Consider the following 27,772-nt stretch of genomic DNA (forward strand, 5'->3'; position numbering starts at 1 on the left):
AGTAACACTTTTAATCAACAGAATAGATTTAAGAAAAACTAAATGAATCAAAACACGCTTAGAACCATTTCAGACGAAATGAAAAGGAAATGAGTAAAAAATTTAATTACTAAAACATTATGTAAAAAACATAAATTTTGCAATAATACGAAAGAATCATATTAGTAAAAAATATTAATATTAAAAGACGAAAAAATTAAATTATAATGTCCTATTACGAGGGGATATAAATTATAAAACCCCCATTTCAGGGACTAACAGGGGAAAATTCCCGCTTTTGGGACTTTTTCCTTTCTTTGTATTCTAAGTCCTACTTGTATGCCAAATTTTATCATTCCCGCAACACCGGAAGTGCCCTAGAGGTTTAGATGATGACTCTAATTCTAAACCCCCATTTCAGGGGCTAAAAGGGGAAAACTCCCCCATTTCAGGGGCTAAAAGGGGAAAACTCCCCCATTTCAGGGGCTAAAAGGGGAAAACTCCCCCATTTCAGGGGCTAAAAGGGGAAAACTCCCGCTTTTGGGACTTTTCCCTTTGCTTGTATGCTTAGTGGTACAAGTATGCCAAATTTCATCATTCTAGCACCACCGGAAATGCCCTAGAGGTTTAGATGATGACTCTAATTTTAAACCCCCATTTCAGGGGCTAAAAGGGGGAAACTCCCGCATTTGGGACTTTTCCCTTTGCTTGTATGCTAAGTGGTACAAGTATGCCAAATTTCATCATTCTAGCACCACCGGAAATGCCCTAGAGGTTTAGATGATGACTCTAATTTTAAACCCCCATTTCAGGGGCTAAAAGGGGGAAACTCCCGCTTTTGGGACTTTTCCCTTTGCTTGTATGCTTAGTGGTACAAGTATGCCAAATTTCATCATTCTAGCACAACCGGAAATGCCCTAGAGGTTTTGATGATGTGTCAGTCAGTCAGTCAGTCAGTCAGTCTCATAATGTGTCATTTTCACATAGGATTATCACAGAAACCAAATGAGTTAGAAAGCTGGAAGTTGGAGGACTTCCTAGGATTAACACTGTGCCCTTGAGGTGCAAATATGAGTGGTGTACTATTCCCCAGTACCGAGTTAAGAGGGGGTCAAAATGAGGCTGAAATGTTTCGGGTAAAGGATTGCTGGTAGTGCACGACAACTTGGCGGGTGCACTGCCGTGCACCCAGATTTAAATTCAATCTAATTTTTTAACTATTTTTTTGTAGAAAAGTTATTTCTAAAATCATTTTAAACATCGCTATTGTTGAAGCTTGACTTCTAGTGTACGCTAAGACAATTAAACACACATGGACTGGAGACAGGGCACGTGGTTCTTTTAGGGCAGCGCTTCTCTAGCGCCACGCCATGACCAATGTTGAAACCTCTTCGACTCAAAGCATAGCCATAAGATAAGGCTAATGAGTCGAATTAAGTTTCGGGACTCTCCCACTACGGGCGACGACAGGCGATGCCTTTAGAAGAACGGGGGTTTTACCTTATAATTTTTGCAGTCCATGTGTTTAATGGTCTTAGGTGCACGTCTATTTCACGAATTTTGAAAATTTAAAGAATACTAATTACCCAACGTATTAATTTTCTCAATATATCTTTATTATTTAACTGAAATACTTAAATATAATTAACAGCATATTTTATTATAATATCAATCAAATACATTATTTTTTCTTTCCGCCTTTTCTTTGCGCAGCCATTTCCTCTAATTTCTTATCCAACTTCCTTTGAACATGAATTCTTTTAACCGCGTCCAATTTCTTGGTACTTTCTTTATGGCAACTTGCAATTTCTTTCCTTATGTTGCTTCTCGCTTGCGCTTTAGCTTCATTTCCACAGCCGTGTATTTCAGCCATATGATGCGATAGGCAAAATTGCTCTTTGCAAAAATTGCATATTTGCCCTAGTAATTTCACGCTTGTCTTGCATTTTGAAAAAGCGCAGACATCTTTGGATTTTGCAATATTTTCCAAAATCATTTCTTCGGAAATTTTATTATCGTTCAAAATATTTTGGGTTTTGTTCTTCGCCACTTTCTTGCCTAATTTTTGACAGTGGTTAATGTGAAGTGTGTAATTGTTTTCAGGAACGATTTTTGAACAGTTTGGACAACATTTATCAAGGTTGATCTTAGTGGGTTCAGCTCTGGGTTTCGTTGTTGCAAAAGAAGCGGATTTTTGGCTTTGTTGTTTTTCGAAAGATCCATCAATTCCACTTTCAATTGATTTCGCCACTGTGGGTTTATTCAATAATTCTGCATCATTTTCCGCAGAGATTTTATTAAATAATTCTGCAGCATTTTCCGCAGGGATTTTATTCAATAATTCTGCAGCATTTTCCGCAGAGATTTTATTCAATAATTCTGCTCCATTTTCCGCGGAGATTTTATTCAATAATTCTGCATCATTTTCCGAAGAGATTTTATTCAATAATTCTGCAGCATTTTCCGCAGGGATTTTAATCAATAATTCTGCATCATTTTCCGCAGAGATTTTATTCAATAATTCTGCACTATTTTCCGCAGAGATTTTATTCAATAATTCTGCATCATTTTCCGCAGAGATTTTATTCAATAATTCTGCATCATTTTCCGCGGAGACTTTATTCAATAATTCTGCAGCATTTTCCGCTGGGATTTTATTCAATAATTCTGCAACATTTTCCGCGGAGATTTTATTCAATAATTCTGCAGCATTTTCCGCAGAGATTTTATTCAATAATTCTGCAGCATTTTCCGCAGAGATTTTATTCAATAATTCTGCAGCATTTTCCGCGGGGATTTTATTCAATAATTCTGCATCATTCTCCGCAGGGATTTTATTCAATAATTCTGCAGCATTTTCCGCAGAGATTTTATTCAATAATTCTGCAGCATTTTCCGCAGGGATTTTATTCAATAATTCTGCATCATTTTCCGCAGAGATTTTATTCAATAATTCTGCACCATTTTCCGCAGAGATTTTAATCACTTCTTTGTCACAGGTTTTAATCGACTTTTCAACAGTTTCATTAGCATTAATTTCAATTAGGTTTTGCGAAGAACCTTGTGAAGAAATTGCAGGTTCCTCAACGGACATAAAATCTTTTGAACTCCCTTCATATTTTTGGGGTTTAATTACCACCTTATTCTTATAAACGATGATTTGTCGATTCTCAGCATCTCCTTCGCTGACGTGAATTAATTTGAATTTTTCCGCGATTTCATGCACTAACATACGATCAAATGACGATAAACGCGACGGAAATTCTAATTTTGATTGGGTCTTGTCGATAACGAATTCTGAAATAGTTTTTTCATACTCGGATCTCCGTTGTTCATCGAATTTAACTTGTTCTTCGGATGATAACTTTTTACTCGATTTTTTAAGGCAATTGCCAGAATTAGGCCTAGAATCATCTACCGTCTTAACCAATGCACCTTTGTTAGGCTTATTTTTCGAGGCAGGTTTCTTATCTTTGTTCTTTAATCTATCGGGCCTAGAAACTTCATTTTCAAGGGAATCAAGTGCATTTCGAAATTCATTAGCGGATCGAACTTCCCCGTGTACATTCAAATAATCGACAAGGTTTTTAAGAAAAGGGTGTCGCGAAACGGTAATTGAATCACATATGACAGCCAAGTGACGTTTAGCTCGTGTAATGGCCACATTGATCCGGCGATCTTCCGACAGAAACCCGACTTCTCCTCTATCGTTCGACCGTACAAGGCTTAAGATAACGACTTCTTTTTCGCGGCCCTGGAACCCGTCTACCGATTTTATTTCAAGCCTGGGGTATTTATGAAGCAATCTAATTCGGATTAGTTCCACCTGTAAATTGTAGGGCGCGATTATAGCGATATCTTCAGGGTCAATACCGCTATTTATCAAATTATCCACGTGAATCGATACTAAATCAGCTTCCCCTTCGTTACCTGAAAGTTTAAATTGATAATCAACACGTGGAAGTTTTCACACCATCATTTGAAATTACACGATTTTTCCCTGAACATTTTAGAAATCTCCGAGATTTTAGGATCGTTTAATAAACTCTGAGATTTTAGGATCGTTTTATAAACTCTATGAGATTTTAGGATCGTTTTATAAACTCTATGAGATTTTTGGATCGTTTTATAAACTCTATGAGATTTAAGGATCGTTTTATAAACTCTATGAGATTTTAGGATCGTTTTATAAACTATGAGATTTTAGGATCGTTTTATAAACTCTATGAGATTTTAGGATCGTTTTATAAACTCCATGAGATTTTAGGATCGTTTTATAAACTCCATGAGATTTTAGGATCGTTTTATAAACTCCATGAGATTTTAGGATCGTTTTATAAACTCCATGAGATTTTAGGATCGTTCTATAAACTCTATGAGATTTTAGGATCGTTTTATAATAAACTCTATGAGATTTTAGGCTCGTTTTATAAACTCTCCGAGATTTTAGGCTCGTTTTATAAACTCTCAGAGATTTTAGAATCGTTTTATAAACTCTCTGGGATATCAGGGACATTATAAACTATGAGATTTTAGTATCGTTTTATAAACTCTCTGAGATATCAGGGACATTATAAACTATGAGATTTTAGTATCGTTTTATAAACTCTCTGAGATATCAGGGACATTATAAACTATGAGATTTTAGTATCGTTTTATAAACTCTCTGAGATATCAGGGACATTATAAACTATGAGATTTTAGTATCGTTTCATAAACTCTCTGAGATATCAGGGACATTATAAACTATGAGATTTTAGTATCGTTTCATAAACTCTCTGAGATATCAGGGACATTATAAACTATGAGATTTTAGTATCGTTTCATAAACTCTCTGAGATATCAGGGACATTATAAACTATGAGATTTTAGTATCGTTTCATAAACTCTCTGAGATATCAGGGACATTATAAACTATGAGATTTTAGTATCGTTTCATAAACTCTCTGAGATATCAGGGACATTATAAACTATGAGATTTTAGTATCGTTTTATAAACTCTCTGAGATATCAGGGACATTATAAACTAAGAGATTTTAGTATCGTTTTATAAACTCTCTGAGATATCAGGGACATTATAAACTAAGAGATTTTAGTATCGTTTTATAAACTCTCTGAGATATCAGGGACATTATAAACTATGAGATTTTAGTATCGTTTTATAAACTCTCTGAGATATCAGGGACATTATAAACTAAGAGATTTTAGTATCGTTTTATAAACTCTCTGAGATATCAGGGACATTATAAACTAAGAGATTTTAGTATCGTTTTATAAACTCTCTGAGATATCAGGGACATTATAAACTATGAGATTTTAGTATCGTTTTATAAACTCTCTGAGATATCAGGGACATTATAAACTATGAGATTTTAGTATCGTTTCATAAACTCTCTGAGATATCAGGGACATTATAAACTATGAGATTTTAGTATCGTTTCATAAACTCTCTGAGATATCAGGGACATTATAAACTATGAGATTTTAGTATCGTTTCATAAACTCTCTGAGATATCAGGGACATTATAAACTATGAGATTTTAGTATCGTTTCATAAACTCTCTGAGATATCAGGGACATTATAAACTATGAGATTTTAGTATCGTTTCATAAACTCTCTGAGATATCAGGGACATTATAAACTATGAGATTTTAGTATCGTTTTATAAACTCTCTGAGATATCAGGGACATAATAAACTAAGAGATTTTAGTATCGTTTTACAAACTCTCTGAGATATCAGGGACATAATAAACTAAGAGATTTTAGTATCGTTTTATAAACTCTCTGAGATATCAGGGACATAATAAACTAAGAGATTTTAGTATCGTTTTATAAACTCTCTGAGATATCAGGGACATAATAAACTAAGAGATTTTAGTATCGTTTTATAAACTCTCTGAGATATCAGGGACATAATAAACTAAGAGATTTTAGTATCGTTTTATAAACTCTCTGAGATATCAGGGACATAATAAACTAAGAGATTTTAGTATCGTTTTATAAACTCTCTGAGATATCAGGGACATTATAAACTACGAGATTTTAGTATCGTTTTATAAACTCTCTGGGATATCAGGGACATTATAAACTATGAGATTTTAGTATCGTTTTATAAACTCTCTGAGATATCAGGGACATTATAAACTATGAGATTTTAGTATCGTTTTATAAACTCTCTGAGATATCAGGGACATAATAAACTAAGAGATTTTAGTATCGTTTTATAAACTCTCTGAGATATCAGGGACATAATAAACTAAGAGATTTTAGTATCGTTTTATAAACTCTCTGAGATATCAGGGACATAATAAACTAAGAGATTTTAGTATCGTTTTATAAACTCTCTGAGATATCAGGGACATTATAAACTACGAGATTTTAGTATCGTTTTATAAACTCTCTGGGATATCAGGGACATTATAAACTATGAGATTTTAGTATCGTTTTATAAACTCTCTGAGATATCAGGGACATTATAAACTATGAGATTTTAGTATCGTTTTATAAACTCTCTGAGATATCAGGGACATAATAAACTAAGAGATTTTAGTATCGTTTTATAAACTCTCTGAGATATCAGGGACATAATAAACTAAGAGATTTTAGTATCGTTTTATAAACTCTCTGAGATATCAGGGACATTATAAACTATGAGATTTTAGTATCGTTTTATAAACTCTCTGAGATATCAGGGACATAATAAACTAAGAGATTTTAGTATCGTTTTATAAACTCTCTGAGATATCAGGGACATAATAAACTAAGAGATTTTAGTATCGTTTTATAAACTCTCTGAGATATCAGGGACATAATAAACTAAGAGATTTTAGTATCGTTTTATAAACTCTCTGAGATATCAGGGACATTATAAACTACGAGATTTTAGTATCGTTTTATAAACTCTCTGGGATATCAGGGACATTATAAACTATGAGATTTTAGTATCGTTTTATTAACTCTCTGAGATATCAGGGACATTATAAACTATGAGATTTTAGTATCGTTTTATAAACTCTCTGAGATATCAGGGACATAATAAACTAAGAGATTTTAGTATCGTTTTATAAACTCTCTGAGATATCAGGGACATAATAAACTAAGAGATTTTAGTATCGTTTTATAAACTCTCTGAGATATCAGGGACATAATAAACTAAGAGATTTTAGTATCGTTTTATAAACTCTCTGAGATATCAGGGACATTATAAACTATGAGATTTTAGTATCGTTTTATAAACTCTCTGAGATATCAGGGACATAATAAACTAAGAGATTTTAGTATCGTTTTATAAACTCTCTGAGATATCAGGGACATAATAAACTAAGAGATTTTAGTATCGTTTTATAAACTCTCTGAGATATCAGGGACATAATAAACTAAGAGATTTTAGTATCGTTTTATAAACTCTCTGAGATATCAGGGACATTATAAACTACGAGATTTTAGTATCGTTTTATAAACTCTCTGGGATATCAGGGACATTATAAACTATGAGATTTTAGTATCGTTTTATAAACTCTCTGAGATATCAGGGACATTATAAACTATGAGATTTTAGTATCGTTTTATAAACTCTCTGAGATATCAGGGACATAATAAACTAAGAGATTTTAGTATCGTTTTATAAACTCTCTGAGATATCAGGGACATAATAAACTAAGAGATTTTAGTATCGTTTTATAAACTCTCTGAGATATCAGGGACATAATAAACTAAGAGATTTTAGTATCGTTTTATAAACTCTCTGAGATATCAGGGACATTATAAACTACGAGATTTTAGTATCGTTTTATAAACTCTCTGGGATATCAGGGACATTATAAACTATGAGATTTTAGTATCGTTTTATAAACTCTCTGAGATATCAGGGACATTATAAACTATGAGATTTTAGTATCGTTTTATAAACTCTCTGAGATATCAGGGACATAATAAACTAAGAGATTTTAGTATCGTTTTATAAACTCTCTGAGATATCAGGGACATAATAAACTAAGAGATTTTAGTATCGTTTTATAAACTCTCTGAGATATCAGGGACATAATAAACTAAGAGATTTTAGTATCGTTTTATAAACTCTCTGAGATATCAGGGACATAATAAACTAAGAGATTTTAGTATCGTTTTATAAACTCTCTGAGATATCAGGGACATAATAAACTAAGAGATTTTAGTATCGTTTTATAAACTCTCTGAGATATCAGGGACATTATAAACTACGAGATTTTAGTATCGTTTTATAAACTCTCTGGGATATCAGGGACATTATAAACTATGAGATTTTAGTATCGTTTTATAAACTCTCTGAGATATCAGGGACATTATAAACTACGAGATTTTAGTATCGTTTTATAAACTCTCTGAGATATCAGGGACATTATAAACTCTATGAATTGTTTGGCACATCATAAACTCCCTGACATTTTAGGCAGATAATAAACTCTGACATTTTAGATACATAAAAACTGACATTTTAGGCTTATTCATAAGCACTACTAAATGTTTGGCACATTATAAGATTAGGGGTTTTGAAGTTACACTTTTATGAGTATTTCAGAAATTAGTCTCATTTAAACGTAAAACTATAGTGAGATTTGTTTCAAGGGTTCTGGGAAGTGTGATATATATATCGAAATCATACCTTTGGAATCTTCTTCGTCTACTTCTAACTCGTTCATATGACAACCAGCGGTATCAATCAGAAACAATGGCACTGACGTGAACTCGTTATCTTGAATGTTGGGCAAATCATTCAGTAAATGAGAAGCCACTGACTCATCCGCGACCAACTTGTCATCGTATAATGTTGATGATGAGATCTTCATGATGTCATAATGCATTCGATATTGAATCTCCAATAATTTCACTACAGATGGTGTGTGCGAGACCTGCAATGTTATACGCGATAATGCATATAATAAGGCTTATCGAGTACTTCTGAAAGAACTAAGAGTATTATCATATGTTCATAAGATGTCCCATAACTTTGTCACTGGAGCTTGTCATGAAGTGAGTGAGGTAGGTCATAGATACGAGGTAAAGCGACGCCCAGGTGAGGCGCTGTCAAAGGCTTAGTACGGGCTAATGAAGGTCCTGCAAAACCGAGTGTAGTCTGCAATTCTCGCTTGTCGTTCTCGCGTTAGCTCGAGCTGTAAGTCTCTAGAATTACGAAGCATAGGTGGGGTAATAGTTGTGGAAAATATCATATACTTATGATTTAGCAAATAGGAATCATTGCATTACGTTATACACAAACCGGATATTAATACGTCGTAACCCATAAGTTTACAAGATATGTTCCTTCCATAAGTACTACCTATACTTTGTAACGCTAGAGACTTACAGCTCGAGCTAGTTCGAGAACGACAAGCGAGAATTGATTAACTACACTCGGTTAGTTTTGCAGTACATCTTACTATTTAGTCTGTACTAAGCCTTCGGCAGCGCCTCACCAGGCGCCGCTTTACGAGAATCTATGACCTACGTCACTTCATGACAAGCTCCAGTTTGTAACCAGTGACAAACTTATGGAATGAACATATCTTATGAAAAGCGTCTATAAACTAATGAAACCTTCAAGAAGTTCAAAATTATATAATTCATAGATTTGGCCGAATTGTTGAATTTACAACATCTATTTTAAGATCCTAAATCATTAAGAATAACTTATTCCCTTAATAGTCTGCTACTACGAAATTACTCGTGACGTCACACCCTCCTATCTCTTACTTCGGTTTTGGCGACCACAATAGGAACTATGGAAGTCGTTAGATTAGGCCATACAATTTAGTTTAATACCAATATTGACGTCACGTCCCCATAGCTCCTCCCTCTCAGTACCACTCTATTAATTATCTCTAAGGTAATTAAAAGTCTCAACTTACATTGTTCCTTTGCCTGATTTCATCCATTTTAACTAATCGTTCCATCAAACTGACTTCCAGGCCATTTTGGGCGGCTTCCTTTGAGAATATAGTGGGTGGCAGTTGCATGTGATCTCCGGCTAGCAGACACCTTCTTCCTTTTAAGAGTGGTATCCAACAGGCGGCCTCTAAGGCTTGCGAACACTCGTCAATAATGACCAGGTCAAAATGGTCCGTGGGTAAATGTTTCAAGGGTCCCTCGTCCGAGGCCCCAATCAGAGTTGATAGAATGACATCAGCGTTCTTTAAAACGTCACTAAGGACGTTTCTTTCACGTTCTTTTAGTTCTTTTGATAGACGTTTGCGTTCGTCGCGGGAAACGTATGATTTTGTTGTTCTATCAGATTTAGAGCCTGTCAAATATAAAGGGTCAAATCCTGAGAATATATCGGGCCATAATAGCAGCAAACATCGTACCCTACCAAGAAGTGATATCTAGTTTATTAGGGAGAAGGTGTAAGATGCCCAAGTATTCGCGCGCCATAGTCCCAGACCCCCTTTCAAGATACAAGGGGGGGGGACGTAAAAGGAGGCTGGGCTATAGAGTGCTGTCAGTTGTGACGTCAGATCCAAGGTTAAACGTCACGAGTCTGCCTTTAGCAATCGGCGGCCATGACAGTTACCGTTTTTTCTTTATGGGAAAACAGCATGGGTGACGTCACACCGGAGCTTCTGACAGCACTCTATTTCGCCTCTTCTCAGTCGGAAAATACGTAAAAGGAGGCTGGGCTATTTTGCCTGTCCTCAGTCGGAAAATATGACTGTAATTTTCGTCATTCGCGTCGCGCTGACGTGAGTTTTCAAGAACCAATGAGATGCTGGTTGTAATTTAGAGGCGGCGGGGATTAACTCCGGACAGACTACGTTTGGACTGGAGATAAAGAGCTAGAAAGCTGGCGAATTTATACATTCTCCCTAATAAACTAGATATCACTTCTTGTTAATTAGGACTTCTTATCCATGTTTTTGAAAATGGTTTGTTTGTTTGTTTGTTCAGGGTTCGAACTAAACTTTTATATTGAAAATCCCTGACTTTTCCAGCTTATCCCTGACCTAATTGTGCCAATATCCCTGACTTTTCCAGCTTATCCCTGACCTAATTGTGACAAAATCCCTGACCATTTTAAGTACTTGTTTATCAGAGCCCACTTCATAATTTCACCTGGACCATATTTAGCATTGCTCGAAGCAATGATTGTTTGATACACTAAATGAAATCCCTGACCTATGCCTGACATTTTAACAATTAAGAAACTTGAAATCTATATCTATATAAATCAAAGTCCTGATTGACTGACTGACTGACGACTGACTGATAATCAACGCCCAGCCCAAACCGCTTGCCCTAGAAGGCTGAAAATTTGCAGGAACGTTATTCATAAGTAGTAGGCGCGTACCAAGAAAGATTTCCCCCCAATCCGCCGCCATCTTAAAAAATGGCGCCCAGAAATGTAAAAAATCTTTTCTATGCAACAACGTCCGCGCGTTTCAACCAATTTCGCAAATATTTAGTACACTGGTTTCCTTTAACCTATAGACGGGCTGAATAGTCTTTCGGGTTCGATTTGTTGCCATCTTTTAAAATGGCGGCCAAAAACTTAAAAACCCTTCTTTATGGAATAATGTCCGCGTGAAAAGTAATAAAAAAATGTTCCGACGGGCTGACGGGCAACACCGAGTGCCTTCGCTCCAAAACTGGTCAAATCTGCCCATTCTTTATATCATTTTGATGGAAGTTCTTATTATACGCGAGCGACGCCGCGGGTAACAGCTAGTAAATTATAAATACAACTTTTTACAGTATTTTTCGATTCCTTTTTCAAATAATTACGCATGCGCAGGTAGAGCAAAATTCTTAAGTGTAACACGATTTAAAATATGGGGCTTTTAGTCTTAAACCATTTTCCAGGCGAAAGAAATAAGAATTCGGTGATTAATTACCAACTTAATTACCATTTTCGTAACTTACCCCAGAAAAAGAAAATAACTTACTCTGGTAACTTACCATGGTATTTTACCGATTTAGAACCCTATTGTAAGACTTACCTTGATTCGTTCTTTTGTTTTTCATTGAAAGTTGATCAATTTCCTGTCTGAGTTCCAAAATGACTTGACTTCCGTCACAGGTCGAGAGAATATAATCCAAAGAGTACTTCTGCGTCGTCTGCATGACTCTGGCAGGGTGTCCCAATCGTATCAATTTCAATCCCTTCCATCTTGACAAACGTTCCAGCAAATTATCAACGGCCATGTTGGATGGAGCGCAAACCAGCATTTTGCAGCCTTGACGCGCCAATTGAAGGATGATTTCAACCACAGTAGTCGTTTTTCCCGTTCCCGGGGGACCGTGGATGATTGACACTTCTTTCTGATTCAATGCCAACTTGAAAATAAGGATTTTAATATCATGTCAGTATTATATGAGCATTTAAAGCAACAGGCGGCTCCATTATCACTCCTAGCATTCTGGCTAATCTTCAGGACACGAATTTTATCTTGCCAAAGGCAGGAACCAATCAGACCTAATGCATCCTATGTTCCTCATCAAAATAGCCTAGTGCTGAAAAAAAACCTTTAATTGTCATAAAAAACCTGATAATTGACACAAAAATCCTATAATTGACACAAAAATCCTATAATTGACATAAAAATCCTATAATTGACATAAAAATCCTATAATCCTCACAAAAATCCTATAATTGACATAAAAATCCTATATTCCTCACAAAAATCCCATAATACAAACCAAAATCCTATATTCCTCACAAAAATCCCATAATACAAACCAAAATCCTGTATTCCTCACAAAAATCCCAAAATCCTCACAAAAACCTTATAATTGACACAAAAATCCTATAATTGACACAAAAATCCTATAATTGACACAAAAATCCTATAATTGACATAAAAATCCTGTAATTGACATAAAAATCCTGTAATCCTCACAAAAACCCTTTAATTGTCATAAAAATCCTATAATCCTCACAAAAACCCTTTAATTGTCATAAAAATCCTATAATCCTCACAAAAACCTTATAACTGACACAAAAATCCTATAATTGTCATAAAAATCCTATAATTGACATAAAAATCCTATAATTGACATAAAAATCCTATAATTGACATAAAAATCCTATAATTGACACAAATATCCTATAATTGACACAAAAATCCTATAATTGACATAAAAATCCTATAATTGACATAAATATCCTATATTCCTCACAAAAATCCTCTATTCCTCACAAAAACCCCATAATACTAACCAAAATCTAAAAATCCTCACAAAAACCCTATCATTGTCATAAAAATCAAATAATCCACACAAGCCTTACAATTGTCATAAAAATTCTACAATCCTCGCATAAATCCTATAATCCTCACAAAAATTCCATTATACTAACCAAAATCTTATAATCCTCACAAAAATTCCATAATTCTCACAAAAATTTTATCATTGTCATAGAAATCTTAAAATCCTCACACAAACCCTATAATTGTCATAAGAATTCGTCGTTTACCAGGCAAATAACAAGGTGGCTGCGATTGCCAGGCTGGGAAATAAGGATATTTTTTAAACTAGTCTTTGGGACCAGTGACCCCTCTAGTCCCCGAAATAATTAACTGGTCTCCGAACTGGTCCCAGCCTTTGTTATCCAATAGATTTGCAATTAATAAACTGGTCCCGAGGACCAGTAACCCCCACTTTTTGAATTAAAAAACTAGTCCAAGCAATTAATAAACTGGTTTTGGACCAGAGGAAGTGCACTGCTATTTCCCAGCCTGGCGATTGCGTCTTAGTAGTTTTTGCTACCGCCATCTAGCATCGAAGTAAAGCGTAAAATTTCTTTATTTTTGTCTCTTTAAACGTCGGTGTTTAAAGCCATCTAGCGTACAAAAGCAGGAAGTTCAAAACCATCCTTTGTCGCGGTGAATCCGGTGATTTGAACAACTTTTTTAATTCTCATTGGTAATTAGTAGGTTTTGAAAAATAAAAATGGCAAGTTGGGGTAGAACATGTTCCGTTCTTGGCTGTAAAAGTAGTGATAGGGATTTAAGGGAGTGGAGTTTTTGCCGGGACACATGGAAAAAACCCGGAAAAAACTAGTTTTTGCCGGGACACGTGGAAAAAACCAGTAAAAACCGGCAAAAACGGAAAAAAAACCGGCAAAAACTAAATTCATGGTTACAAAGTGGTAAACTAGCGAGTTTTAAGTGCATTTTCGTGATGTTTGTTATTGTTATGTTAGAGAAATAACAATAGTATTTTTAATTTTTAAATTTAAACCGGTTTTAACCTGGTTTAAACCGCGGAAAAATTAGTTTTTGCCACCCGGTTTTTACCAGGTTAAAACCATGGATGAAGGATGCGCGTGAGGAAATTTGTTTTCACTCTACAGGATCGGCAACTCCCTATCTCGGACGACAGAATATTCTGTATATGCTCTGTTACAACGTCGGTTGTCAGCACGCGCAAAGCTATTTCTCTATGTAACGTAGCTTTGTACGTGCTGTCAAGATACGAAAAACTTCAGGATTTTCTGGACTTAAAATATCCGCGAGTTTTTCAGCTCGAGTGCACGGACCTCTAGGCCTTAGTTTCAAATGCGTGTAGTAGGCTGTAGGCAATTTCACACGTATTGTATTTGAAACTAAGGCCTAGAGATCCGTGCACTCGAGCTAAAAAAACTGGCGGATATTTTAAATCCTGAAGATCCTGAAGTTTCTCGTCTCTTGACAGCACGTACAAAGCTACGTTGCATAGAGACCTAGCTTTGCGCGTGCTGACAACCGACGTTGTAACAGAGTGTATGCAGAACATTCTGTCGCTCGAGATAGGGAGTTGCCTATCCTGTAGAGTGAAAACAAATTTCCTCACGCGCATCCTTCATCCATGTTAAAACCGCGGTTTTTTCGACCCCTGGCAAAAACTTGCCAACCCTGTAACATATTCTCAATTTCCTCTTAGTCAATGTTAAAAACATCTGAAAGTAAAATCAATTCCGTTTAACTATGATGATAACAATAATAATAATAATAATAATCTAAGCTTTTGTCTAAGAAGGGATTTCCACACTAAGCCTGTGGCTCGTTTACAGGTGGGTCCCTTTACAATGCATAGAGGGGTGCAGGGGGCTAGCCCCTATGCCCCCACAACTAACCGACAGCGCCCTCTACTAACTATTACCGTTAACCTCAGCAAGTTTTGGTGGAAAGGAGAAACCGGGTTAGACCGCGGAGGAAAACTCCTTTTAACAAGCGGGGAGAGAACTTGCAAACTCTACGCGGAAGGATTTCTTCCCAGATTTTCACCCGGTGCCACAGTCCGGGATCCCACCCGGGATCCTCTTGCTGCGAGGCGAAAGCGCTAACCGCTACGCCACCCCAGTGTTATTGTGATAGCTAGCTATCAAATTTGAATTTCGATGCAACAACTTGTTTTCTTAGTTCATTTTCTAATTAAAAAAAAAAACTTGTTTTAACTGCACACCTTAATGGCGTCTTTTTGAGGTTGATTCAAAGCAGAGTTCGTTGGTTTGAATTTTTCATCAAAATTATAATTTATTTCCGTCGGATTTGCAATCCCAAACAAAACGTCAATCATATGAGACGCTGGTCCGCCTTTTTCCTCATATCTTGATAACGATTCTAGGGCTTTCTTCATACGACGATATGTGACATCATTTGACAGTTTCACCAAAGAATATGTCCCTGAATCGGACGACAAATTCAAAAGTTCGAACGCTTGCTCGAACGCAATGTGAATTGATGTGCTGTAGAGGAATAAATTAATAAATAATAGTTGGGAGTTAACAGCGTCAATACCGAGGGGTCCGTCATTCGAAAAAAAAACGTACGGGATTTTTAAATCCCTCGGATTTTTATGGATTTTTACGTATTTTTTTTTTATATGGATTTGTCAATTTTTTTTATAAAAATCCAAAATCCAGTAGGATTTTCAAAAAAACCCTTGTATTTTTGAATTTTTTCATGGAATTTCGTATTTTTTGTCAGAGATTTTGTATTTTTTTTCGGGATTTTGTATTTTTTTTAGGATTTTGTATTTTTTCGGGGATTTTGTATTTTTTTTTCGGGATTTTGTATTTTTTTTTCGGGGATTTTGTATTTTTTTTTTCGGGATTTTGTATTTTTTCGGGGATTTTGTATTTTTTTTCGGGATTTTGTATTTTTTCGGGGATTTTGTATTTTTTTTAGGATTTTGTATTTTTTCGGGGATTTTGTATTTTTTCGGGGATTTTGTATTTTTTCGGGATTTTGTATTTTTTCGGGGATTTTGTATTTTTTTTAGGATTTTGTATTTTTTCGGGGATTTTGTATTTTTTCGGGGATTTTGTATTTTTTTTTCGGGATTTTGTATTTTTTCGGGGATTTTGTATTTTTTTTTTCGGGATTTTGTATTTTTTCGGGGATTTTGTATTTTTTTTAGGATTTTGTATTTTTTCGGGGATTTTGTATTTATTCGGGGATTTTGTATTTTTTCGAAGATTTTGTATTTTTTTTTCGGGATTTTGTATTTTTTCGGGGATTTTGTATTTTTACGGTGATTTTGTATTTTTTCGGGGATTTTGTATTTTTTCGGGGATTTTGTATTTTTTCGGGATTTCGTAATTTGTTTTGGGATTTCGTATTTTTTTTAGGATTTTGTATTTTTTCGGGGATTTTGTATTTTTTCGGGATTTTGTAATTTGTTTTGGGATTTCGTATTTTTTTAGGATTTTGTATTTTTTCGGGGATTTTGTATTTTTTCGGGGATTTTGTATTTTTTCGGGGATTTTGTATTTTTTCGGGGATTTTGTATTTTTTCGGGGATTTTGTATTTTTTCGGGGATTTTGTATTTTTTCGGGGATTTTGTATTTTTTCGGGGATTTTGTATTTTTTCGGGGATTTTGTATTTTTTCGGGGATTTTGTATTTTTTCGGGGATTTTGTATTTTTTCGGGGATTTTGTATTTTTTCGGGGATTTTGTATTTTTTCGGGGATTTTGTATTTTTTCGGGGATTTTGTATTTTTTCGGGATTTCGAAATTTGTTTTGGGATTTCGTATTTGTTTTAGGATTTTGTATTTTTAACTGTAATTTTTATCGTCTTCCTGGATTTGTGAATTTGAACATTTTGGATTTTTTGTGGATTTTCACAAAATTTTGGATTTTTTTGTGGATTTTAAAAAAATTCGAACACACTCCCGGATTTAACATGTTATTTTGTTTTTCTAAAAAATTTTTGGTATTTTTGGATTTTTTTTTCTGGATTTTCGGTGGATTTTTGGATTTTTTACATAATTTTATATATGTTGAAACTTTTGAAAGATCTTCGGATTTTTCAAAAAATACAAAATCCTTTTTGTATTTTCACTGGAATTTTGGATTTGTTTTTGGATTTTTTCCCCGAGCGTACGGGATTTTTTGGCAATGACGGACCCCTCGGTCAATACCTACCCATATTTCTATAAAAATTGAGATATCACCTACCTTGAACAAGCTGTAACAACACCGGAAGCTAAAACTTCCCTCGAGCCTCCATCTTTTCCTCCAGCCCAAATGCCAGCGATGTCTCCGCTACTGAACTTGTTGGCTGGTAATATTATGACCCCTGCATTTCCCATCGCCCATTTCGGCTCAAATTTAACCACACAACGACCGTACAACCCAGTTTTATACGAAGCCACCTTGAGTTTCGACAAACATAAGCCTTTGCTTTGCAATGTTGATAACGAAAGTGTTTCTAAATACGTTTTTTGCTCCTCTATTTCCGCGTCTTTTTCTAGATTTATTAGTTCAAGTTGTTTAGTTACGAATTCTGATATAATTAACGGCTCCATTTTGAGTAAATAATAATTATTATTTAATTAATTGCCACAGTATTAAATAATCCAATTACTTGTTAATGAAAATGGTGAACCTTAATTTTACAACACCACATTTTGCTTTGCATAACACAAAGCAGACGACACGAAATAGTACATTTCTAAAAAAAAAGCTAGGAGTACTGATTACTGAAGATTTACGGGAGTGTAAGTCAAGAATAGAAACAAAGTTGGATGACTGTATCTCTATGATCTTGGGTACGTTCAGTAACCCTCTTTGATGGCAGCGCCATTGGCAGCGCTTACTAAGCGATGCCAGATTTTCACTACTGTACGCTTTTTCGCGTTTCCGGTTTTGACGTCATGATGCTCAGCGCTTGCTCATCAGAAAAACCAACTAATCGATATGGTTTTTTTGATGGCGTGACGTAGCGCTTGACTGTTGTAGGCGCGGGATTTAAAAATTACATTCCAATAATGCTATTCCAACAGTAATTGTATTCGTTTTCTTTACAAAACTACTTCTACCATTCAAATGGACATAATTTTGTTAAACAATTTCATTATTTGCGAGTTCATTAATAGTGGACAAGAACCATTTGCGCTTCGTAACGTTTTGAGGGCCAGTAAGACATTTCCCCAACCCCATTTTCGAAAACAGCGCTAACTTCAAAATGTGACTTTTCCGTTCAACAACCTTTTACGTCACTGTGACGTCTCGAGCCTATCAACCAAACATCAAGAAAACAGCGATTTCTTTGAGATTTTCGTTACTGAACGTACCCCTTAATTATGAATAAAGTAAATTGTCAAATCACCTAGTCACCTACGATGGTTAAAATAATATGTCTGTAAAACAAGATTAATAATAATGAAGCAGACGACGCGAAAGGTCTAGACTCTAGAGCAGGGCGGGAAATAAGCACAGGACACTGGACATTGTCGAATAAAATTTTAAAATGTCCCATAACTTTTTAAAAAATAATGGGGTCACTGGACAGTTTGACCAATAAATTTTCCCAAGTTTTAATAGCTTTACTATAGAGATGCAACACTATTTTTGCACACTCCAGTGGACAATGTCCTATAAATTTTCAAGTCAAACAGGCGGTCACTGGACACATGTCCTATAAGAAATTTTTCTTATTTCCGGCCCTGCTCAAGAGTCATAGACTCATCTGGCTAGGAAATAAGGCAGGTTTACAGGTCAAAATCCAGCTTATTAATAGCTTGGACCACTTTTTTTATTCAAAACGCGAGGGTCACTGGTCCCAATGACTAGTTTATTAATTCCTACTTTTATTGAAAATTGATATGGGGACCTCTTTAATTATTTTCATTTTAACATAAATTTCGACTCTAGGAGTCTAGTTGTGTATACAACCCTAAGCCGAGAGAGATTTTTTTAGAAGAGAGAACGACCACAAGTCCTGGGACCAGTAGAAAAATAAATAGGTGACGGGTAACTGGTCCCGGGACCAGTTTCATATTTAAGACATCAGGGGTCACTGGTCCGGAGGACTAGTTCCAAGCCTGCTGACTCATAGCCCACTCGATCACGTGCTCATCGATTTGAAAGGATGTCAAAGTTCAGTAAAATTCAACAAAGCCTAGACAAAGACAAGATTATTATTATACAAGTTGGGAAAACCAAAATATTACCTCTCCGTGTCAAGAAGATTATATAAACTTAAAGTATCCAATGAAAACGTTATTATGTTTCTGAGTTGGGGTTTCCCATTTTTGTTGTTGTTTTGAAAAATATATCGCAATGCACGGGCCTTGATAGATATAGGAGGCAATGAATGAAATATATCACAATGCACGGGCCTTGATAGATATAAGAGGCAATGAAGGAAATATATCGCATGCACGGGCCTTGGTAGATATAGGAGGCAATGATAATCTCTCTCTTTGCACCAGAGGTTTATCTTTAATATTTAAATAAATATAATTATTTTTAATTATTTTAATCTTCAATAATTAACATTAATAATAGTTAAATCGTTTAAAATAAAGTTATACCTATTATCTTCTCAAACTTTGCTAATATTGACGTTTAAAGTTAAGGGTACCCCTCTTGCCCGCTTTTTTCAAATTTGGGGTATATATACGATTCGTTTCCATTATAATAGTAAGGAAAAAGCGCAATTGCGAAAACCTTTGGTGGCGATCCCACCTTAGGGAGGCTAGACGTTTCTCGTAACCCTAGCTGATCGCCGCGTATATCCTAAAACCAAACGATGATAATGGAGTAGAAGCCAATGATACAGATTGGTGTCTATGTGGAATAGACGGAAGACCAGTGGATGGTGGTGTTAGAAGCCAGTGTAAGTGCAGACTGGTGTCAATGTGGGATTGACAAAGAGCAGAAGATGGTGGTGATTAGAAGCCAGTAAGAACAGACTGGTGTCCGTGTGGGATGGACAAAGACCAGAAGATGGTGGTGTGAGAACTCAAGTAGAGGAGCCATTTCCGTGACTGTGAAAGCAGTTCGGAAATGGCGAACACGTTTGCTCCGATACGCAAACTGCGAACGCGGTCACGTGGGTGTAACAACGGACAGACAGACAGACACACAGACAGACACACACACAGACAGACACACACACAGACACGGCCGTTACAGAACCTCTCCTGGACTACGTCACACGGAGAGGTAATAAAAACGTCTTGGTTTGGACCAAGGCCGAAAAAACAAACGATATGTGTGAGGTTTATCAATTGACTGAAGTTTCAGATATTGAAATTTTTTCTAGTTATTTTTATACACTCAATCCTTAATCAATATTTAATTCAATCAACTGATTTTACTGTTAATCGACCTAGTCCCTCTAAATTAATTGAAAAAATTACATATCTACGCTTTTTCAAGAACAATTACATTTTCCGAAAACATTTTATCATGAAATTAATTTATCATCTTGAGGATACAGTATTGAATATTTGAAATGTTCTACTGGATGTCTAAAAAAAGCAAGCGAACTTTGGCATAACTCGAATGGAAAATGTAAATATTTGATCGTGGATGCCAAACAAGGGTGTTGCGCGAATTCATACATTTAATTTCGTATATCGAAATGCTACATTTCTATTGTCGCCTCTTTGATGGTAAAGTTGCACTGGAACTTCCTTTTCCGTACTTAAGAATTTCTTGGTCATAACTCAGTCTATGGTAATATTGGCTGAGCGTGTTGCGACAGCTCAGATGACCCATACACTGAAACCACTGGTGATTATAAAATGCCATATATTGGGAAAATAGAGGAAGGGAGGGGGTGTCGGAGTTAAATGTGACCTTCTTGGCATAACTAGTAATGAATGATGTGTTTAACCATATTATTTCCGCGGGAAATGAATATAACAAGTCTGAGAAGTATTTCTGTTCATGTGATCTTTACCCTTTACCACACAGGATAAACTTTGTTGCTTTGTCTTAAGTAGACGACATTCACTCTAAACGACAGTCTTATCAACAACTTAAAACAGATTTAAACTTCTTTTGGTGCAAACTTGAAAATTTGTCAAGCCAGCAACAATTAAAACTATGTGGGTCAAGATGCTCACAAGTTAGTGAGCATCGACACGAAATCCCTTCAAAATAATTAATTTCATGATAAAATGTTTTCGGAAAATGTAATTGTTCTTGAAAAAGCGTAGATATGTAATTTTTTCAATTAATTTAGAGGGACTAGGTCGATTAACAGTAAAATCAGTTGATTGAATTAAATATTGATTAAGGATTGAGTGTATAAAAATAACTAGAAAAAATTTCAATATCTGAACTTCAGTCAATTGATAAACCTCACACATATCGTTTGTTTTTTCGGCCTTGGTCCAAACCAAGACGTTTTTATATAATATCTGTCGCTTCAGTCTTAATGTAATTAAATTTTGAGTAATTATGTTTTCTTTACCGCTTATTATTATGTCCAATTACGATGGTCAAAAAATGTACCTAGGTGGACGAGATAACCACTACACTACACATACCAGGTAATACTGAGATTCCGAAGAGATCTAGCTTATTATTATGTCGAATCACGATGGTCAAAACATGTATCTACCAGGGCTCGAACCCGGGACCTTCCGCGTGTAAAGCGGACGTGATAACCACTACACAATGAATACTTGGTTATTCTGAGTTTTCGAAGAGATCTAGCTTATTATTGTGTCCAATAACGATAGTCAAGTCATGTATCTACCAGGGCTCGAACCTGGGACCTTCCGAGTGTAAAGCGGACGTGATAACCACTACACCATAGATACTTGGTTAATCTGAGTTTTCGAAGAGCTCTAGCATTATTATTATGTCCAATCACGATGGTCGAAACAAGTACTTCTGTAATTAACTAAAATTAACATACTTAGACTTAATTTTTTCTGATTAAACTAGCCGATCGCACACCCTGAATACTTAATTGTTAAATTAAGAGTATTCCGAAAAGTAACTTCGCTGTAGTTTTTCAGTTAGAGGTGGTTAAATATCACGAAAAACCCCATGTTAATCTCCATAGGAAAATTGGAAAAAGCATGTTAATTTTGCTTTAACGTTAAAGAAGAGTATCAAGTCATATCTACAAGGGCCTACCGGCTCTGTAGAATTATTATTATTATTATTATAAAGCCATGATAAAAGATTACTAAATAAGTATTTATTTTTAGACTGTATTTTTTTAATAACAGATCTTCTTTACTATAAAATAAGTAACTTTTAACAGCGTTTTAAGGCAAAAAATAAGATAAAACTTCTTAAACTATTGTGGAATATAATAGCACTAGACAATATGTTTAATTAACAATTTTGAACATTTTTGACAAGAAATGTCATACGTCAAATATCGTAATTAACACAAAATTTTATTACATCTGGCTCATCCTTAGGCCTATTATTGGCACTCCGTATAGTGTTTATTTGTTTATTAAAAAGATAAACCTTGAAAATCCATATTAAGGGTCAGAAGTTTTAAATTTTCTTTCCAAATTAATTTTGAAAACTATAACTTTTAACATACATATAACACATATCTTTTATAAATCTACAAACGGAGCTCATTTTTCGTGAATTTGAGTCATCAAAATATTACTTACAAAACTTTATATACATAAAAAAGCACGTATAGATTTGTTTCGCTAGATTTAACTAAATTCTAATTTCTTATGATTTTATCTATTATTTATTTTGAAATGAAAACTGTGTTGACTTTGTAAAATAAACTATTTAATATCCTTGCAGTGACGCAGTTAATATAAGAAATAACAATAATTAGTTTGAACCATAAGTTCATAAGATATGTTTCATAAGTTTCTGAGAACTTGTCATGAAGTGACGTGGGTCATAGATTCTCGTAAAGTGACGCTTGGTGAGGCGCCGTCAAAGGCTTAGTACAGACTATATAGGAAGATGGACTGCAAAACAGAGTATAGTCAATTCTCGCGCCATTCTCGAATTAGCTCTCAGTAAGTCTCTAGCATCACGAAGTATAAGAAGTGTTCTAGTTATGGAACATTCTTATGAACTTATGTTTGATCATATTGATTTTGACACAAAATGCGTCCACAACGGACATGTTTTTGGGTGCGTACAATTTTTTGAAGAAGGCTATTGCTTTTAAAGAAACATTCCCTTCCGTGAAAAAATGACCTTGACACAAAAACCACGGAATTTACTTTTACGTTGTAATTTTAGGATCACTGCCTTTTAGAAGTAAAAGGTCTTCACACCAAATGCACGGAGTTATTGTTAACTTACATATACCACCTAAGACCATTAAACATAGATCGACTGGAAAGCTGGAAAGGAGATACCGCTTGTGGTCCTTCTAGGGCAGCGCCTCTCTAATGCCACCCCTCGACCAACATCGAAACTTTTTCGACTCAAACCATAACCATAACATGATCTATGGAAAAGTTTCAGGACTCTCCCCCTTGGGGCGACGACAGGCGATGCCGTCAGAAGAACAGGGGTTTTACCTTATAATTCCAGCCCATCTGTGTTTAATGGTCTTACCACAAAACGAGCATATTTTAGAGTTTGTTTTTAGTCATGAAACCAGAAGAGAAAGTCGTTGACAACTTGACACGTATTTTATCGTCGTCCGAAGTTAATTTCAATACCGGCAAAAATAGGTCCATCCGGTGTCTTTCCTGGGGCAGATGTCGTCAGAAACTTAAAAAAGGGCTGATTTTGATAGGATACTTGTGGCGATGACGTCACTGGTGACGTATAGTAATTATAAGATGGTACTTGTGTACTCGTATAATACTGAGTTTGAGCCGGAACATTATTATATGACCCTTTAGGCGAAGACGTGTAATATTGGCCGGAGGAAACAGGTGACGTATAATAATTACTTGAATACTTATAAGGCGGTACTTGAGTACTCGAATAGTAACTGGTTTGAACGTACTGAGTTTCACCAGCAGAATTTCCTAACCTATGGTTCTTTAAGTTAGCACTAGGGGGCGGTGTTGTATTACTAATTGCGTTACTTGGGTAGTAGGTTATTTGTTTTACGTATCCCGGAGATTGTCTTTGAGACATCACGGAACTGTGGCGGTACGGAACTGGAGTTGGCGGTGTGGCAAAGTAATTGTTTTGCGGTTTTGGAGTAGCGTTCTCAACGGAGACATGAATTGTCGGTAGTTTCAAGGCTGAACTTAAGGGAAGAAAGGTCTTGGATGACGTACTTTTCTTCAAGTCATCCTTGGTATGTATATATTCAACGCTTTTATCCTTATCTTCGGATTCCCTCCTTCTCAAAAACGGATTAAGCAAGTAAGCCAAGGGCCTTCTTCTCATCATGAGCAGTGCAGCCTGCGCCTCGAGTCCCTTCTTCATGACGGCTGCGTCAATAAACGGTTTACCCACCATCCCAATCAAGACTCCTCTCCTCATCATGTTCAAAGCCACCGCCTTCCGGATGACGTATCTCCCCAACAAGTAGGGTGAACCTAACCTGGTCGTGGTCGATAGTGAACCCTTGATACGTCCGACTAAACGACCCAGGACATATCCTTGGGCAAACAGAAACACGCACGCTGTGTCCTCAACCAGGAGGCAAAGACACAGAAGGGGAATAAGTATTGTGGTGGTAGCTGTCCAACGACATTTTGAATTTTTAGGGCGACGCGACATTTGGAAATTAAGTTTGAGTTTGTTAGAGGTTACAGCTCGGATAGGTTATCGTTAGGGTTAAATATGTTCGAGAACTGGTTGGGTTAAGACAGATTTAAGTAATCATATTGTACTTAAGTCAATTTGCGTGAAGAATGTGGCATGCTTCAGGGATTGTTTTTCAAACTTCAAAATTAAAATGATGACATAATCTCCGGTAATCGTTGCTTAGCGTCAGTGAAGTAATAACAGTAATTATAGCTTAATTGATATGATTGCTCGCTCTTTAAATAGGTTCAAAATGATGGCACAATCATAGCCTTCACTTGCTAACTTTGTTGATATTAGAGTTTCTTCGAGTATGTTGGAGAACGTTTAATCTTCTGCTTTGAAAAGTATTACCATGGTAACTCCGTAGTTATCCCAATTGCTCCGTGATTTGTAATGGAAATTGCAAAGCCTATCAGACTTTAAAATTGAAGATTGTCAGAACGAAGTTACACTATTGGCTCACTTTTATTGCCCAGGACGCTCTATAATTATAGCATTGTAAGATATTTATGTAGTAATTGCCTTACTCGTTCGGGATTACCAAAAAATATACAAAATTAAATGACGTACCTGCCAGTAGTGAAATCATACCTTTACTCTTGCTACCGTACGTGGTCACTTCGTATTTACTGTTCACTGGTGTTATAGCGTAATTACCATAATTATCAAAAACATGCAGCGTCACAGCTGACAACCATGGCTTTACTCGTCTAGAATTACAGCGGTGACTTTATATTTACATCATAATCACGAACGTAATCAAATCGTAACATTGCCGAAATCGTTCACAATTCGTTGTAACCAGAATAACTCTGCGTTTATTTCCGAAGTAGCCTAAACAACAGTAGTCACTTTGTAGTCTTTGTAACTACTCAGTAATTACAAATGATATTGCTAAGTTAATATCGCCACCACTTAGCTTAATTAATCTCAACTAATTAGCACCTCATTTAAGGAACGTTTAATTACAATTTAAGTGAAGAAACTTAACACGCAGCTTGGTTGAAAATGAAACTTGTAACGAAAGAGGGGAATGTGTCAATCTCACTCGTATTTATAAGCTTCGTTTAAAATCAAAACTAAACCGGACTTTCTCGTGAAATTCGCAAAACATATCTAAGAACGATCGCAAAAATTACGAGATACAAATCACGATGAAGTTTCTCTCGACCCACTTTAACACAAAATAGTCGAAATAGCCGAAAAAGTCAACCAGCTTTGCAACGCCAATAAACATCTTTTCAACAAATTACATTATATTGTAGTTGTATTATCTATAACAAACAAACATTTTATCTTTCAGAAAATTGCTTTCAATATTAAAACGCACTGTTACTAATGTTGGGCGTAGTAGTCCAAAATGAAAATTAAAGTCAATAATAACATAAGTTTCATAAGTTATCTTTCATAAGTTTGACTGTGGTTAGTCGTGGAGTGATTTCTGTGTGGTCAAAGCAGCCTGGAAAACATGGTGGTGGCAGCAGGGAAAATTACTTGACCCGTTTAGGAATTAAACCTGAAGGTTGGTGGGTCAGTGCTCAAGTTGGACCACTTAACAAACGGGTTTATCAAAACTTTTATTTATGCTAGACTATTTCTTGATGTGTATGTCTGAATGTCAAATTACTAGTCTTTGGAATGGGACCCTCCTCCAGCTTCTATCTGCTCTTCAATTCTTACTTCTTTAATTTTAGCAGAAGACGTGGACCAGTTTGTTTACTCCAAGGCAGAGGGGAGGGTTGGCACTGGTCAACAGTCCAGAAAAACTTCCTTTTTTCCCACTCTCAGTCCAAGCTAAATTGGAAGATGGTTTGGAAATGCATGTACGCCATTCCTGCGTCGATCTTTAACTAGCACTCAGTAAGTGTCATACTTATGGAAATATCTCATATACCTATGCTAGCTTATTTAACAGTTAGCTTCACGGTCGATAAATATTGACAATACAATAATCTTAATCCTTGGATTTTAAGGCATTGATGCCAAAGCTACGCGTAGGAATACAACCATGTGAATGTAAGCCATCAATAACAATAATACATTTAACAATTACTTTCACGGCCACCAAATTTTAACAATAGTCAAATAGAAATCGCGTAGTAATACAACCATGTAAACGTAAAAATAGTCCCTTTCAATTGAAAAAAAACTTCGATAAAAACGGTACTAAATAATGGATGTCACACAATTAACAAATATTTCTTTGGTCTTGAAAATTAGATTATCTATAATGAAGAGCTTGTTCCGCCTAGAAGCGTAAAGGGAAAATGTATGGGTTTGAATAAGAACGGTAAACCCATGTCTGGAAAAATTGGGAGTTTAACTTTTTTGACATGAACTATAAGTAACTCATTCCCAAAGAATCATACGGTTTGAAATGAGGCTAACAAATTGTAATTAAACTAATTATTTAAGGTATAAATTTCTACTTTGGTATTTTTGTTCTCCATATTTTAACAATAAAATAAAATGAAAAGTAATGCATAATTTTAAATCTAATTAAAGAGTTATGAATAAATTAAATTGGGTTGGAAAGAAGTGAATACATAGTTTACAGGCATGGAGGATTCATACCATTTGCACAAGGAGACCTGGCAACTTAGAGTGTAAAATAGCAGACGATTTTACACTCTAAGTCGCTTGGTCTCCTGGGGTTAATGCTAGGAATCCTCTACGCCTGTAAACTATGTATAGTTTAAAATTTATTAGGAATAAGTGAATAGTTTAAAATTGATTAGGAATAAGTGAATAGTTTAAAATTGATTAGGAATAAGTCAATAGTTTAAAATTGATTAGGAAAAAGTGAATAGTTTAAAAATTATTAGAAATAAGTGATTAGTTTAAAAATTATTTGAAATAAGGGAATAGTTTAAA

At 35.4% G+C, this 27,772-nt stretch overlaps 2 protein-coding genes and 1 non-coding gene across 5 annotated transcripts; all 3 read right to left on the bottom strand.

The window, feature by feature from the left end:
• Nucleotides 1-1,573: 1,573 nt before the first annotated feature.
• On the bottom strand, nt 1,574-17,845 carry LOC149588688 (DNA-binding protein SMUBP-2-like). Of its 2 annotated transcripts, XM_089862327.1 has the most exons (7): nt 17,657-17,768; nt 17,396-17,592; nt 15,396-15,678; nt 11,951-12,287; nt 9,866-10,257; nt 8,623-8,869; nt 1,574-3,909 (listed from the first exon to the last, which is right to left on the bottom strand). In XM_089862327.1, exons 2-7 carry the CDS (start codon nt 17,527-17,529, stop codon nt 1,661-1,663), a joined length of 3,642 nt encoding a protein of 1,213 aa, XP_089718453.1. In that variant the 5' UTR covers nt 17,530-17,592; nt 17,657-17,768; the 3' UTR covers nt 1,574-1,660. The 2 variants fall into 2 exon arrangements, with proteins under 2 accessions (XP_089718453.1, XP_089718452.1); XM_089862326.1 differs by having other exon boundaries at nt 17,396-17,845.
• A 4,081-nt stretch (nt 17,846-21,926) lies between these two features.
• TRNAV-UAC (transfer RNA valine (anticodon UAC)) lies at nt 21,927-21,999 on the bottom strand. Its single transcript has one exon. It is a non-coding gene; the product is annotated as a tRNA-Val (tRNA).
• Nucleotides 22,000-23,329: 1,330 nt separating this feature from the next.
• LOC149588690 (uncharacterized) lies at nt 23,330-26,361 on the bottom strand. 2 transcript variants are annotated; one of them, XM_089862165.1, is made up of 3 exons: nt 26,229-26,361; nt 25,469-26,172; nt 23,330-25,380 (listed from the first exon to the last, which is right to left on the bottom strand). In XM_089862165.1, the coding sequence occupies exon 3, from the start codon at nt 24,866-24,868 to the stop codon at nt 23,819-23,821; it is 1,050 nt and encodes a 349-aa protein (XP_089718291.1). In that variant the 5' UTR covers nt 24,869-25,380; nt 25,469-26,172; nt 26,229-26,361; the 3' UTR covers nt 23,330-23,818. The 2 variants fall into 2 exon arrangements, with proteins under 2 accessions (XP_089718291.1, XP_089718292.1); XM_089862166.1 differs by having other exon boundaries at nt 23,330-26,172.
• Between the last annotated feature and the right edge of the window lie 1,411 nt (nt 26,362-27,772).

The sequence above is a fragment of the Phalangium opilio genome, unplaced genomic scaffold (assembly GCF_054372755.1).
Source record: "Phalangium opilio isolate 3A_F unplaced genomic scaffold, DU_Popi_V2 ptg000537l_1, whole genome shotgun sequence".
Lineage (NCBI taxonomy): Eukaryota > Metazoa > Arthropoda > Arachnida > Opiliones > Phalangiidae > Phalangium > Phalangium opilio.

What these genes read in the sequence shown, in the direction of transcription:
- LOC149588688 (XM_089862326.1), bottom strand. Translation starts at nt 17,745, where the DNA reads ATGGAGCCGTTAATTATATCAGAATTCGTAACTAAACAACTTGAACTA. An exon ending in GTTGTTACAGCTTGTTCAAG is followed by an intron (nt 15,679 to 17,395) that starts GTAGGTGATATC and finishes ATTCCTCTACAG; the next exon opens with CACATCAATTCACATTGCGT. An exon ending in AAACAAAAGAACGAATCAAG is followed by an intron (nt 10,258 to 11,950) that starts GTAAGTCTTACA and finishes TATATTTGACAG; the next exon opens with GCTCTAAATCTGATAGAACA.
- LOC149588690 (XM_089862165.1), bottom strand. Translation starts at nt 24,868, where the DNA reads ATGTCGCGTCGCCCTAAAAATTCAAAATGTCGTTGGACAGCTACCACC.